The sequence below is a fragment of the Brienomyrus brachyistius genome, chromosome 8 (assembly GCF_023856365.1).
Source record: "Brienomyrus brachyistius isolate T26 chromosome 8, BBRACH_0.4, whole genome shotgun sequence".
Taxonomy (NCBI): domain Eukaryota; kingdom Metazoa; phylum Chordata; class Actinopteri; order Osteoglossiformes; family Mormyridae; genus Brienomyrus; species Brienomyrus brachyistius.
The window spans coordinates 11,130,745-11,147,033 of record NC_064540.1 but is presented as its reverse complement, the minus strand read 5'-3'; the positions used below and the strand labels follow the sequence as shown (position 1 = coordinate 11,147,033).

The 16,289-nt window shown below is 40.1% G+C and overlaps 1 protein-coding gene across 1 annotated transcript in view; it reads right to left on the bottom strand.

The window, feature by feature from the left end:
* Positions 1-16,289, bottom strand: part of LOC125747061 (cadherin-22-like) — a 214,818-nt gene that overhangs the window by 58,243 nt on the left and 140,286 nt on the right. Inside the window, exons 7-8 of the mRNA XM_049021785.1 lie at positions 13,791-14,047; positions 4,841-4,977 (exon numbers count right to left, since the gene is read on the bottom strand). Coding sequence (XP_048877742.1) covers positions 4,841-4,977; positions 13,791-14,047 — 394 coding nt within the window. The remainder of the gene's footprint in view (positions 1-4,840; positions 4,978-13,790; positions 14,048-16,289) is intronic.

Below are 16,289 nucleotides of genomic sequence, written 5' to 3'. Positions count from 1 at the left end.
AACCACTGCACCACCATGCCACTCCTACATTAGTCCTAATAATATAAAACAATTTATCAGCAAAATGAGTACCAAAATGTCGGGCAACACATAATGTTGTCTCTAGGCTGTTGATTTTCCAGCTCTTTCCGATCTTCTCATCCATAACCACTTTACCGAGCCCTTCTTTTTCAAGTATCGATCGCTTGGCTTTTACCCGACGTGAGAGCGATGTGCATGCCAGCTTCACCCAGGGAGGCCTTGGCATTGCTATGGTTTGGTTAATATCGTTTGAATTTCGCTAAAAAGTCATTCCCCATAACATTTACCAGTATCTCACAGTATTACCAGTATGAAGTAACAGTCTCGAGATTTGCTAAATAACTTTGTTTTGCCATGTATTGAGTTCCACCTGTTCAGACAATTGTTCAAACATTGAATTTAATGTTCAGTGGTGGAAACCCCACTATGGCATGTGCTGAACATACAATCCATCCAATCGAACTCTGGCATTCTGTGGCATAACCGTGCTGCTGCTGTGCCTCCCTCCGGAGAAATGCATGTTCAGTTAATGAAACAGCTCTGCAAGCTTTTAAATTTGCAACACAAGTGTGGCACTGAACGTCTGTCACAGAAAATAATGCAGCGAAAGTAATCCAGGAAAGATCGAAGGTACATTCCAGTTCTGCATTATTATAAGGAATACAGAGATACACAAAGATACTAGATGCATGCCGTATAAATGTCTTTAAAAGTGTTTAATAATAAATCAGAAATACTGCTGCTCCATGGCAAAATTATGTATTGCTTATCATACACAGGATATAGGATCGAGTGGTACAGTAATTAACGGATCACACTTTCCACAAACCGGCCCATATAATACTTAAAGTTTAAAAATAGATAGACACCACTGCTACGTGTTGCTATTTATTTGTTTATTTGTTTGTTTTCTGTCTGTGTGCTGTTGAGTAAACCACCAAAAGATAGCAAGAAACATTTACTGAGAATTTTAATGCAGGCAATTATTTAGTTTGTTTGTCTAATCAGGTGAAATGCTGTTTTCTCACGTTTGATGAGGCAAAAACCTAGATTTCCTTTATCTGTCAAGTACAGCCCTCTTTTTATCCTAGACATTAGGAAATTACTCCCTGTCCCACCCCCTTAAAATAGTTAATTTACATTTAAATGTGCATTTGACAAACTCCAGATTAGAAAAAAAAGAGGACACAAAAGTGCACAATTTGTCTTGAGAGCTGCATTCAGCCTAGTGATTAAGAACCTGGAAACCTAAAAGCATTAAATATGAAAAAAACTGAAAAAAATCAAACCTTCTTCATGCTCTAGCTTGTGTTCTGAGGAAAGTGCTACCAGCTTGCAGCACAAACCCACATTCTCCCGGTGATGTGCTATTCCACATCCTACCCTGCTATCTCCTAGATATCACAGGGTTCAGGTTATTATCCTCGAAGCAGAGTCAGATATCGACTTGTTTTATGAACATTCAGTTACTCCGGAAAACAGGAATTTCAACAGGCTTCAAAATAAAGTAAAAAAATGTTTATTTTTTTTTTATAGGAAAATAGCCTCTAAGAACACTAAAACATATTGATTTAACCTAAGCTATTTGGGTTTTAGATCTTTACTCTAGCATTGCATCTTCTAGCCTCACAGTTGTGACCTGTCAGGTGTACAGGACCATTTGTTTTCACCTGATTCAGCTGAGACTCAGTATAAAGACTTTTCTTGACGACAGTTTAATTTCCTAATCTTTAAAAAGGAATATTCAGTAGCAATTTACATTAACTGCAGCCTCATAATGCCTTTAAAATCCATCCATCCATCCATTTTCCAAACTGCTTATCCTATTGGGTTGCGGGGGGTCCGGAGCCTATCCCGGAAGCAATGGGCACGAGGCAGGGAACAACCCAGGACGGGGGGCCAGCCCATCGCAGGGCACACTCACACACCATTCACTCACACATGCACACCTATGGGCAATTCAGCAACTCCAATTAGCCTCAGCATGTTTTTGGACTGTGGGGGGAAACCGGAGTACCCGGAGGAAACCCCACGACGACACGGGGAGAACATGCAAACTCCGCACACATGTGACCCAGGCGGAGACTCGAACCCGGGTCCCAGAGGTGTGAGGCGACAGTGCTAACCACTGCACCACCATGCCACCCCCGCCTTTAAAATGCATTCGTAAAACATTCATAAGAAGCATGTAAGTATACCTTAACATCCTAATATGCCTTAACAGCTTTAGTATAAATAACAGGCATTATACAGTATAACAAACACTATACATGTACAATTATATTGTGTTTATTATTAAAGTATATTAAAGCTGTTAAAATATGTTAGGATGTTAAAGCATACTTACATGCTACTTACAAATGTTCTATGAATGCATTATTAAGGTGCATTAACAGTTCTATGAAGCATTATAAAGATGCAGTTAATGTAAAGCAATGTAAAGCAATATAGTCACCTTCTAAAAACTCCTAATGCAACGGTTTTTATTCATCAGAATAAAATATTCAGACTGTCAAGGCATTCATTTTATCACAGGCATGATAGACACAGTACTGCCACTCAAAGCACAGTCACAGCCAGTCAGTTTTGCTAATGATCTTCAGTGTTGTTTTCATGTTAAATAGAAAATATGTGGCCAAACCTTCTTACAAAACTTGCATTGTTTTGGTGATCTGCTTCATTGCAAGTTATGAATAATTATTTAGTAACATAATAGCAATAATAATAATGTCATCATCATCGTCATCATCTTCATTGTTGTCATCAAGATCATCATCATCATCATAATCATAGACTCCGGACCCTGGCTATGCTGAATAGGACAAGCTGTTACAGAATTTGGATGGATGGATGGATGGATGGATGATGATAATAATAGGTTCTGGTTACTATATTGAACAAACTGACCAGATATTAGGTTAGGAACTATTTTAATCATAAACATTTATGCATATAGATATATTTTTATTTATGCATTGATAAATAGATCATTAAAATTGAACAAATACGTAATTGTGAATAAAAAGAAACAAGTTCAGTTTTAAAAATGTCAGTATAATTCAAAATTATTTCACATTTTTATATTTTGGAACCATGACATAGTCAGATGTCATTTTTGCATTCACCTTTAAAAGCTATTAATGAATATACTGTATGCCTATTTAGAAGGGAAATTGTTTTCAGTATGCAAAATTCAGCCACATTATCCATTGTTCCTTTGCTTTTCAAACATGTATATTTCCTTCTTACTTACTTTGTCGTTTACAAATACAGATAGAAAATGTTCTTTTTTTGACCATAGTATCAATGCATGAAGACAAAAATTGCTTTGCCCAGAAAAATCAGCTCTCCATCTTGTTTAAATTTAATTGATACCATGTTACCTAGTGTCACTAGATAAAAACTAGATTAAAATTTCACTAATGGTACAATCTGGCACAGGAATACACAACGTAAAACTATGCTTAGCATGTAAATAAAACATCATTGGCTGTACAGATGTCGAGAATGAAAATGCAGTCCATAAAATGTTCGTCAACTGCAAGCATTACAGGCACCCAGTGCTGATGCTGTGCCAGATCCTACTGGACTGTGTTCTGGCACCTATATGTGCGGATCTGGCAGCTCACTGGTAAATTTTATTTATCTTTTTTAATTAAAAATTACATAAAAAACACAATATCATAAAATAAAATGTATATAATAAGTATTGTAAATTGTGTGCCAGCACCTGCCTTCTTATCCATCCATCCATTTTCCAAACTGCTTATCCTACTGGGTCACGGGGGGTCCGGAGCCTATCCTGGAAGCAATGGGCATGAGGCAGGGAACAACCCAGGATGGAAACCCGGAGGTAACCCCACGGCGACATGGGGAGAACATGCAAACACATGTGACCCAGGCGGAGACTCGAACCCTGGCCACAGGGGAGCGAGGAAACAGTGCTAACCACTGCACCACCATGCCGCCCCATATAGTGCTAACCACTGCACCACCATGCCGCCCTATACAGTGCTAACCACTGCACCACCATGCCGCCCTGCCTTGTTATCCCTCTGCTCTTATTTGCCCTTTGCATTCCCGCACCTTCTGAAATGGAAAAACTGCAGGTGTCCATCCTTGGACTGAAACCTGAATCCTTATGGGAACCGGTAAAGGAGGTACATCGCAGTGTAGCGGCGGTGAGATTTGGCAGCCCAGCATGCTCGTGGGCCATGTATATAGCCCTGTGTGTCTTATTGTAAGTCATGGTATGTATTTGTTAGTGTAAATACTTAGTGTAAACTGCTCCCGAGTATCGTGTGTACCCTCACTTATGTATAATCTTGACGTGTGTGAGACTTCCGTCCAGTGTGTGACCTCCCTGTGTTTGCCTACCATGTTTCTGTGTTTTTGTGGTCGCTTGAGTGTGATCCTTTTAAAGACTTCATTAAATACCAACGTTGTCTAAAACTGTCTCGCCTTGTCTCTTCACTGCCACTGTGATACCTTGGTCTGCCTGCTGCCACAATATTCTCTGGTATCTTTGAAGCCAAAATATTAAAAAAAGCTAAATTCCACATAGCAATTTTCCATCAGTCATTTACTCTAGTCTTCTCAGTATACAGTACCATTGATTAGCACTGACTTCAGTAAAAATGGCAGCAAGAGCAAAGTACAAATAAGCCAATAGGAACTCTACCGTTCTTTAAAGAATCGATAATGGAACACAAATTATACAGATTTTCTCTTGTTTTCCTTTTCAGGAGTGAGATATGCCTTTTCTGATCAGCATTACTGCAGCATTTGCCCGGTTTTGGCGTTCAAGCCGACAGTCTACCTGCTTCCACAGCCGTCACAGTGATGTTATGCCAGCCTGCAGTCTCCCTGTCCAGGATCTTCCCCAAGGTGATGGCACCTGTCACCGCGTCAATGTTGAAGATCTTCTCTTGGTCGGTGCCCCGGTCAATAGAGTACCTGATGAAAAAGTACAGCACTCACATAGTAACAGTCAATCAGGGCACACGTTTCAAGGTTATAGTATATTTACTGTACAGTATTGTCACACTCTTCATCTAAATGACAATAAAAAGAAATGTACAAAAATTATGAGAACGAAAGATTTAAAAAATGAAACCGAGGCTAGAATGGTTAAATAAACAGTCAGTTAGTATCTCTGGCTAACACTGCACCTTCCACAGTCATAAATAAATTCATCAGGAAAAGCCATACCCCAGACTATGTCTTTCTCAGTGATAATTTTGAACAAAAAGAACCCAGTTTTATTAACTGAAATATTACCTAGTAGAAAACATTCATGTCGGATACGCAGATTAATGAATGAAGCTCTACTTTTAGTCAGCTTGATCATACTCATTTTACATGTTAGCGTAAAATGTCATTCTGTATTCTTTAAAGAGCAAGGACTTCACAGACCTGCATATTAACATGACATTCTCCATTTCCCTTTTTGATAAACGCCTTGTTACAAGTGGTGCTCTACAGGAATAGTCTTTACTTACTATATTTACAATTTACACCATAATGAAAATACGATACATGCAAAAGTAAAACAGAAATAAAAAAATACAACTAAATAAAGTGCATATTTTCATTGACCCTGAAGCTACATATTACACTTGGAAGAATAATAAAACTATATGGAACGGCGCCCATCCATGTGAAATATTGTTTAATTTTGGGGTAATAGGGGGCTGGAGAAGGAACGTTAACTGTGGATCCATTTGTTTTGGAGCAGAATAGAAGAAATCCCCGTCCAGCTTGAATATCGCAGGCTCATTTTCATGGGCCGTACGAATTCCAACAGGCCCACCCTCTGTGCCCCCACCATAGTGTGGGGTCCAGCAGAAGAGCGTGGAATTAGTGTGCTTTGACTGATGGGGCTGTGGGCAGGGGGGCATTTGTGGAGCACTGTCCAATAGAGATGATTAAAGTGGCACCACCGGGCATGGCCACGTGCCAAGCGGGGACTGAAAGCGTGCCGCACTTTGCTGCACCTGGAGCACTTTCCTTTCCGTCTCATGCATTTTTAATGCCTGTAATTTGCACGCGGGGTCTGTGCGTGCGTCCGTTTGTGAGCTGGGATGCAGTCTAGCTTTGGATGGTTTTTTTTCCCCACTTTAAATGCATTATGCATTGAATTTTTGAAATTGGCATAGATGACAATTTTAGGAGAAGAAAAAAACATAACAAACAGAGTCGACTTAAAAGGACAAACATGAAGAATGAGAAGTTCCGTTAAAAATACAGTGGAAGGAAGCCTATTCGAAACTGTACGAGCTGCTTCCTATAACTTCAGTTAAATGCATTTTAAGTGAAACTGTGACTACAAAAAAAATCACCGCACGAATAAACAAAAACACAAGATATCTTTTGGCCTGTCAGGCTGTGCTTGCCAACCCAAAAGCACTGTTGCAAGGAGTACTTCATTTAAATGCTTAATCCTGAATGAAAACCTCAACATTTCAAAGCGTGCCTGAGATATCCAGAAAGCCCCAATAGAAAAATAAATTAAAAAACATCATTTATTTAAAGGAGAAGCATTAATTGTAACATTAACCATAATCATCAGGGCATTTATTTCCCAAAATGTAGACGTTAAAGCACATCTTCTTAAAGTAAAGCTACCTTAGGAAATGTGTATGTGTTAAATGTGAATGACTACTGTACATGTATTCAGTACAAAAACTAATATTTTTAAAAGGAGAAGCACTTTTTATTTTGTGCAGATGTTTTTGATATGCTTTATATCAGAACTTTTAGTTCTAGCATCAAAACAACACTGTATTCTAAATTCTACACTGAAATATACTGTCGTTAAACTGGAAAATCTAATAAAAACGTATTACTCATCCCTGATATTGATACTCCAAATGAAATAATGTTATGAACATTGCTATCACACAAATAATGCACATAATATTGCAATTTTTATTGTGTGTCAGTAATTAGAATTTAAATGTTACAAAATGTACTGAGATCATTAGAAATGATTAACCACCCGGGTGCATAGCCAGAGATTTTCAGCACACTCAGTATGTGCATGTGACAGACAGTATCTGGAATAGCAGCTCTACCCCTGACTTTGTGAGGTTGTAATGGCATCATCACAGATGCACCGTATGCCAGTTAACCCCCATGCTGTAAAGATGAGGGAGGAATGACATTGAGTGGTGTGAATGAACTGCAGACTCAGCATGATGGAAATTTGACCCAAGAAACCATGACTGTTGAAGTGATTTTTACAAAGTAAGCGAGCGACATAGAATCCAGCAGGCTTGCAAATTGCACACTGCCCCGTGTGGGTTGTCAACAAATTACTGCAATGACAGCACACATGGTACCATGCCACCACAGAGCCCTGGCAAACCAGCCCGTATATTCTGTCACGTTCCAGCACTGTGTGTGACGATCCATGGGTCAAGGCAAGCTTAGAGAACAGATATTGGCATCATTCCTCATTCTCTTTGAAATGCATTAATAAATTCTAAACTGGCATTTTAACCAAATTTTTAACCAATATGAAATGCTAAGCTGGCATTCCAAATTGCAGTCTGGATGGATATATATATATATATATATATATATATATATATATATATATATATATATATATATACATACACACACACACACACACACACATAGACACACACACAGACACACACACATGGACAAAAGTACTGGGACACTTTTATGACATCTCATTCAAGTCGATAGGCATCAATGTGGAGTTGGTTCCTCCTTTGCAGCAATAACAGCTGCCACTCTTCTGTTTTCCATAACATTTCTGAGTGTGTCTCTGGGAATTTTTGCCCATTTACCCAGAAGACCATTTGTGAGGTCAGGCGCTGATGTTGGACGTGAAGGACTAGCACATAATCTCTATTCTAGTTCATCCCAAAGGTGTTTCATGGGGTTGAGGTCCGGGCACTATGAGGGCCAGTCAAGTTCTTCCATGCTTAACTCACCCAACCTTGTCTTTATGGGCCTTGTTTTGTAACCTGGAGCCTTCCCCAAACTGTTCCCACAAAGTCGGAAGTAATGAATTGTCAAAAATGCCTTGGTATGCTGAAGCATTAAGAACTAAGTGGCCTGGCCAAGCCTCTGAAAAACAACCCCATACCTTTTTCCATCTTCCACCAACCTTTACAGTTGGCACAATGCAATCAGGCAGATAAAATTCTCCTGGCATCCGCCAAACCCAGACTCGTCCATCAGACTGCCAGACAGAGAAGCGTGATCCTTCACTCCACAGAACACATTTCCACTACTCCAGAGCCCAGTGGCAGTGTGCTTTACACCACTCCATCTGACGCTTGGCATTGCACTTGCTGGTGTGAGGCTTGCATGCAGCTGCTTGGCCATGCAAGTCCATTCCATGAAGCTACTGGCGCACAATTTTTGTGTTGGGGTTAATGCCAGAGGAAGTTTGGAACTCCGCAGTTACCGAGTCAACAGAGCGTTGGCGACCTTTACGCACTACGCGCCTCAGCACTCTGTGACCTTGTTCTGTTACTATACGTGGTCTGACACTTCATGGCTGAGTTTCTGTTGTTCCTGAACTCTTCCAGTTTACAATAACACCACTTATAGCTGACCGTGGAATATCTAGCAGGGAAGAAATTTCACAGACTAATTAATTCCAAAGGTGGCATCCTATCATAGTACAATGCTTGAGTTCACTGAGCTCTTCAGAATGACCTGTTCTTTCACAAATGTTTGTAAACCTGACTGCATGGCTGGGTGCTTAATATTATACACCTGTGGCGATAGGTTTGAATGAAACACCCGAATTCAGTTATTAAGAGGTGCATCCCAATACTTTTATCCATATAATATATAAAAATATAAGATGATCATCTGCAACAGATACAGCCTACAAATTTAGTCTCTAGCCCTCTTTATTTCGGTGGATTTATCTATTTTGGATTCTGAGAAACAGCTTGTATTTTTATAGACTGTACAGTTTGGAAAATGCAATTAACTCAATGTGGATTTCCATAATGTAAATCACTCTTCAGTACAGAACCATTGGTTTCTCCTCCACAGCAATGATCTTACAATTGCACCAGTTATCCGCAAATCTGCTTTCAATTCTGAACAGAAAAGACACAGGTGAGTTTACCACATGAGCATAATTCAGCATGCTGGCAACATACTGGATTTCAGTCGTATCTGTAAAATCATTCTGTAACACGTCCCATGAATGCCATGTCTACAAGAATCTATCCATGCATTTGTCACACATAATGCATTAAAATAATCATTGTGAACATGATGATAGATATTCATAAAAAGGCATAACACATGATAGGAATGTTTATTGGTCAGTATACATTGGTCAGTATACTGCAAGAATTAAGGATGCTTTGTGCTGCATGATGAGGGTGTTCAGTGAGAACTTCATACAACATTCATAATGCATTATAAACATGGCTATAATGTGTTATGCATTTTATTAATATAAAACATTTTTGACATGTCATTAGTACATAGTGGCCACAAATAAGTTACTCAGTCACTACTCATCTACAAATCATGAACTAATACACTTCCTACATGAAATACGTGAATTGTCATGACTAACCCTACTGGTTAATTAATACATTAAGTAAGAGGGTACTACTACATACAACCCCAAATCAGAAAAAGTTGGGACAGGGTGGAAAATGTGAATAAAAAATAAAGCAGCAATTCACAAATGTCCCTTAACTTTTATTTCATTGCAAACAGTATAAACACAAGATAATTCGTGTTTTTTTTGGTCAACATCATTTGATTTGTAAATAAACATCCATTCTTGCCATTCAGGCTTGCAACACATTCCAAAAAAAGTAGGGACAGTACAGCATTTACCACTTTGTACAGTTCCCCTGTCTTTTAACAACACTTAAAAGACGTTTAGGCATTGAAGAAATCAAGTGACTGAGTGTTGCAGGTGTTAGTTTGTCCCGTTCTTCCTGCAAACAACGTTTTAGGTGCGCGACAGTACGGGGTCTTCGTTGACGCATTTTTCGTTTCAAAATTTCATTCTCTATAGGAGACAAATCAGGGCGGCAGGCAGGCCAGTCAAGCATCTGCACCCTCTTCTTACGCAGCCATGCCTTTGTTATGCGTGCAGTATGTGGTTTGGCTTTGTCTTGCTGAAATAAGCATGGGTGTCCCTGGAAAAGACGTCGTCTTGAAGGCAGCACTTGTTCCTCCAAAACTGAGATATACTTCTCAGCATTGATGGTGCCATCGCAGAAGTGCCAGTTACCTTCGCCGAAGGCACTGACACAACCCCATACCATGACAGACCCTGGCTTTTGGACTTGTATCAGGTAACGGTCTGGATGGTCCTTTTCCTCTTTGGTCCGCAGCACACGGCATCCATTTCTTCCAAAAAAGATGTGAAAACCCGATTCGTCTGACCACAATACACGATTCCACTGCACAATGGACCTTCCCAGATGCCTTTGAGCCCAGAGAAGTCGACGGCGCTTCTGGACGCTATTTATGTAGGGCTTCCTTTTGGCACAGTACAGTTTTAGCTGGCATTTCCTAATGTAACTACATACTGTAGTGCTTGACAGTGACTTCCTGAAGTAGTCCTGAGCCCACGCAGTTATATCATTTATTGATGAATAACGGTTTTTAATGCAGTGCTGTCTGAGGGCTCGGAGATCAAGGCCATTCAGTTTAGGCTTGCGCCCTTGGCCTTTGCGCACGGTGATTTCTCCAGAATCCCTGATTCTGTTCACTATGTTATGCACTGTAGAGGGAGGAATGCCCAAATCTCTTCCTATCTTTCTTTGAGAAACGTTTTTCTTCATCATTTCAAAGATTTTTGCCCGCACTTGGTGGCAAACTGGCGATCCTCTGCCCATCTTTGCTCCTAAAGGAATAGGCCTTTCCTCGATGCTGCTATTGTACCGAATCATGATTGCAATCACCTGTTAACATCACCGGTTTCAAATAACATCATTATTTAGTTATTATGCCTCATTACTACCCCTGCATTGCCCCCATCCCAACTTTTTTTGGAATGTGTTGCAAGCCTGAATGGCGAGAATGGATGTTTATTTACAAATCAAATGATGTTGACCAAGGGGCGGCATGGTGGTGCAGTGGTTAGCACTGTTGCCTCACGCCTCTGGGACCTGGGTTCGAGTCTCGCCTGAGTTACATGTGTGTGGAGTTTGCATGTTTTCCCCATGTCGTTGTGGGGTTTCCTCTGGGTACTCCGGTTTCCCCCCACAGTCCAAAAACATGCTGAGGCCAATTGGAGTTGCTAAGTTGCCCATAGATGTACATGTGAGAGTGAATGATGTGTGAGTGTGCCCTGTGATGGGCTGCCCCCCCCATCCTGGGTTGTTCCCTGCCTCGTGCCCATTGCTTCCTGGATGGGCTCTGGACCCCCCGCTACCCAGTAGGATAAGCGGTTTGGAAAATGGATGGATGGATGATGTTGACCAAAAAAAACATGAATTATCTTGTGTTCATACTGTCTGCGATGAAATAAAAGTTAAGGGACATTTGTGAATTACTGCTTTATTTTTTTATTCACATTTTCCACCCTGTCCCAACTTTTTCTGATTTGGGGGTGTAATTTGTGCCCCCTCAAGTACGGTTTTCCAGAAAGCATTGACTATTGAACCACCAGGGTATACATATACTGTACTAGCAGACACACTGAGACTGAGACTTACACACTGAGATCTTCTGCATCTGCATTTTACTCACTTACAATTTTGTAAAATCACACTCAATATACCTTGCTAAATAAATTTACAGTATAGTAAACAGTTTAAATACCTTTATTAGCAGGAAAATGTCATACATTTGATTACTCAAAGTAATCTCCTGTAGCAGCTGTAACAGCAGAGAAAATCTGAGGCATTCCTCCTACAAGGTTAGAATGGGAGGAAACAGTTAACTAGTGCATTTACAGCTAAATGACAGCCTAGAATCTGACTATGCCATCAGCACATGACCAGTTAGTAGGATGTCAGACACGCACTGTTACATACTCTTTCAATGTTATAAGACTTTGTCTTTTTTAATAAGGTTTTGTTTTATTTGAGTTATATTTCCATTTATAGTTGTTCTTTCAGCTTCCCAGTGCTTAAGAATAAAAAATCTGCGGTGTATGAAATATATAGAAAAGTGGAGAGCAAAAACTTCTGACTGGTAGTGTGTGTGTGTGTGTGTGAATTCACATGTTCTGAGTGTCACCTACCACACAATTCAGCAACCTCTGCTACTTAAAAAATGTCTGTGTGTATATGGATGCGTGCATGTGTACTGTATAGCCTTTTATGTTGTACTATAATTCCTGTGAAGTCAGCAACCTCTCTATGGTGATATATTCCTGGCAGTAAAGCTTACCATCACGCATCGTAAAACGATAAATCACAAAATTGTACAGCTGCTGCCGTTAGGAGAGTACTGTGATTAGAAGCCAGGATGAATAAATGATATGGGTGGAAATCATGGTGAGTTCAGAGATTACACACTTCTGTCAGTGGTGCCGATATACAGCACATATGTATGAACCCATCTCCCCAACTGATAATTCAGCATGTGAGCAAAATTAAACTGTGTTTAAATCTACTGTGGACTGTGAGATAAAAACAGAAAAGATTATAACTTTGATTGTTAATTTTAATAATGGTCCACACATCCAGAAGGCAGGAGACACCCTGACCAGCAGTACTGCTTAAAGCCCACGTGCAGCTCCAGGGAAGCTTGACCGCATGCCAAATGTGACATCCATCATCGCATAGCCACTCTGTGCTGGCAGGTAGCCTCAGACGATGGTGCCCTAGGTGACCACCTATGGACTGCAATGCTGGGAAATGGGACATTTAGTTGCCAATTCACCGAAACAACGTTTTTTAAACTGCAAGCGGAAATTCACACAGACATAGGAAGAGCATGAAAATTCCACACCAACAGAGCAAAGAGACCAAAGCTACATCCCTGGAAGAATGAGGCCAGAATGCTACCTACTAGTCATAGCAATGAACTTTCTGTTCTTGCTTTTATTGCATCTATTACGTACAATAATCTCCAAAATGTGTCAAGAGAATTGCAGAAGCTCATCACAGGGATGTGAATGACGACTCTGCATTTTTATTTTGAGGCACTTATTAGAGATAAGCACTGCTGAGCCTAGAATCCGCCTCTCTATGAGCGTGTGGGACTTGGTTTGTGTCTGGGCTCTGCGTGCGTCCATGGCCGTGATAATGAGCTCGAGGGCCGAGATTTTTAATGGACTGTGCTACATCCGTGGCTTCATCCCTCAAGATGTACGGCTCATCTCCCACCCTCAGGTCCCCAGGAGTAGCTCACAGCTCCACAGAGAATGACGGCCCAGCACTGTTTCTGCAACTGGCAAACGCTAACGTTCATTCACTGCCACTCACCACAGGGTTCAGCTCCAGAAAAGAAATATCAAATTTAACAAAGTTACCCAACTTACGGTCATCTTGAATTTCAACATATAATAATCCCAGTTATGCATGTCCCTAACCCTTCCCTATTGCCCTTATGGAAATGATGCATGCGTAAAAAAATTGTGATAATAATTAAATGTAATTTAATTTAATAAAAACACATGCATAAACACAGACAGACAGATAGATAGATAGACAGAGAGACAGGCAGACAGACAGGCAGACAGACAGATAGAAAGGTAGACAAACAGACAGACAGACAGGCAGACAAACACTAGAACATCATCTTTATCTGGATTGTTCCTTCTCTTCCTTTGCATGACATACCTGACAGGGGCATTTTCCACATCGGGGTCCACCGCGGTCACAATTCCCACCAGCGTCCCCACCCTCGCATCCTCATGCACCTCCATGATGGCCCCCACCGATGGTCGAAAGAGCGGCGGCTCGTCAGTATCCGACACAGTGATGACCACAATGGTCTGGTCCCGGAAGGAGCCCAAGTCCACAAAGCGGGGATCTACATGCTTGTTGACAGCTTCCACCACAACTCTATGGGTCTGCATGTTCTCATAATCTAAGGGCTGTAAAGGGCCAAGAGGAGAGGGAAATAGTATATTAATGAACAGCCGTCACCTTACAGAAGAAGGCAGCATGGAAGCGATGGAAATTCCCTGTCTATCAGCCTGCAAGATATCAGCGCTGAGACCTTCCACAGAAGGGATGCCCAGCACTGGTGACGATTTCCACACAGCAGTGAACTGCGTCATTTAAGCATCTGTTAAATTTTATGGATAGTAAATTCTGAGTGCACTGTAAATCACATGCTAACTAAAATTTATATTATATTTACATTACTAAAACGTAAAGAACTGGCTAGAGTTAGTGCAAAGCTTCTACAGTGATGTTCTGGTGCAAATAAAGTGACTTAAATATATCCCTCACTTTGCAATCCAAGGATAGAGACAATTCTCAGGAAACTGAGCCCTATACAAATCATTTGTGCTGTATATTGCATTCTAGCCACTAGAATGAACTATAAAAGTTCTTGAATTTGCATTTCTGTGAAATGCTGTGACCATCTATAAGGGCATCTTGCATACAGAGTTTTATAGCCCTGCCTCACTGTTTATTCCAGTTTTCAAAATAGATTAGACTTGTCTTTCTAAAAAGCAATGAAACAGTCAACGGTATACATTCCATTTAAGTATACAAAATAGCATCCTGTTTGCTTTTTAAGAGAAAAACAGGTAAAAGTAATATATAATCCCTCATGTGGAAAGATTAGAACAGTTAATCTGAGCACATCTGAGAAATATAAACATTCTATTGCAGTCAAACCATTTCATTCGCTTTTGCTGATAGGTAAGAACAAAGCACAAATTCACGAACAGGGAACAGCTCCCTAAATATGTCACTAAACATACATAAATAGGTAAAAGTAGAACCAAAACACTGAAGAAAGAAAGAAAGAAAGAAAGAAAGAAAGAAAGAAAGAAAGAAAGAAGGAAAGAAAGAAAAAGAAAGCAAGAAGCTATGAGCAAAAGGGAGGAGGTATGTTAAATGCCCTATATTATACAGTATAATAAATATGAGGGTAAAAGATTAAGTTACTTATTCTTTTATTTTAATACCAATTTTGTTCATAACACCAAATAAGACCAACATAAATCTTTTTCTTTCTTTCTTACCCTTTTTTTTAGCTTTGAAACAATAGTTTTGCTAATGAATCATTGTATGAGACCATTTGAGCATCTACTGTATTCTGCGAATTATCATTCAATAATGCAGTAATGAGGCAGGGAGAGTGGGCTGGATGTAATGCAGAAACATTCATGAAGAGATTTACTTCATCTGTGTGGTTGTGCTGTGCTTATGATTGTTCCTTGTCTTGAAGGTATGAATTCCTGACTGTTTAGGGACCTTGGTCTTCTCTGTTTTAGGTCTGCTTTACACTCATGTACCCTAACTTGATAAAGTCATTTTAAATGGGCGAATGCATAGGATTTTTTCCTTAATGGCATTTTTTACCCTGTCCATGAAAAAGCACATTAGGTCAGATAGAGACCACATGATTTCAAAGGAACAATGATTTCAAAGTCATATCAAGACTATTTAAAGGCGACTGTAAAGGCAGCAGTCCATAACCTGAAACTTAAAGAGAGGCTGGGTGGTGCAACAAGGCACTGACCCAAAGCACACAAGTAAATCAACTGAAGACTGGCTGAAAAAGACAACTATTTGTGCTTTGGGATGGCCAAGTCAGGGTCCTGACCTTAACCCAGGTGAGATACTGTGGCATGACCTGAAGAAGGCTGCGCAATCAAGACAACCCAGAAATATTGTGGACCTGAAACAGAATTGTATGGAGGAATTGTCCAAAATTCATCCATGACATTGTGCAAGTCTTACAATCGGCTACAGGAAATGTTTGGTGGAGGTTAATAAAAGCAAGGATTCATTTACTTTTCCCAGCCTGCACTGTGAATGATTACTCAATGTGCTCAATAAAGACATAGTGTGTGTGTTCTTAGCTTAGTCAGATCATGTTTATCTTAGATGAAGATCAGACCTCACTACTCATAATTGCCAAAATCCAGGTAATTCCAAAGGAATTTACTTTTTGTTGTTTTTGTTGTATAACCAGAAAATTCATAAATTTTTGTTTATTTTATCCTTTTATATGAATAATTTGTACTTTTGACACAAGGGCCACTTTGTGAGTCTGCAGGTTAGGCCCATGTTCAGATGGTTACTGGTTTTAATCTCATGTCTGGCAGAGTGATGTCACTGTTGAGACATTGATCAAAGCCCTTAAACCCAATC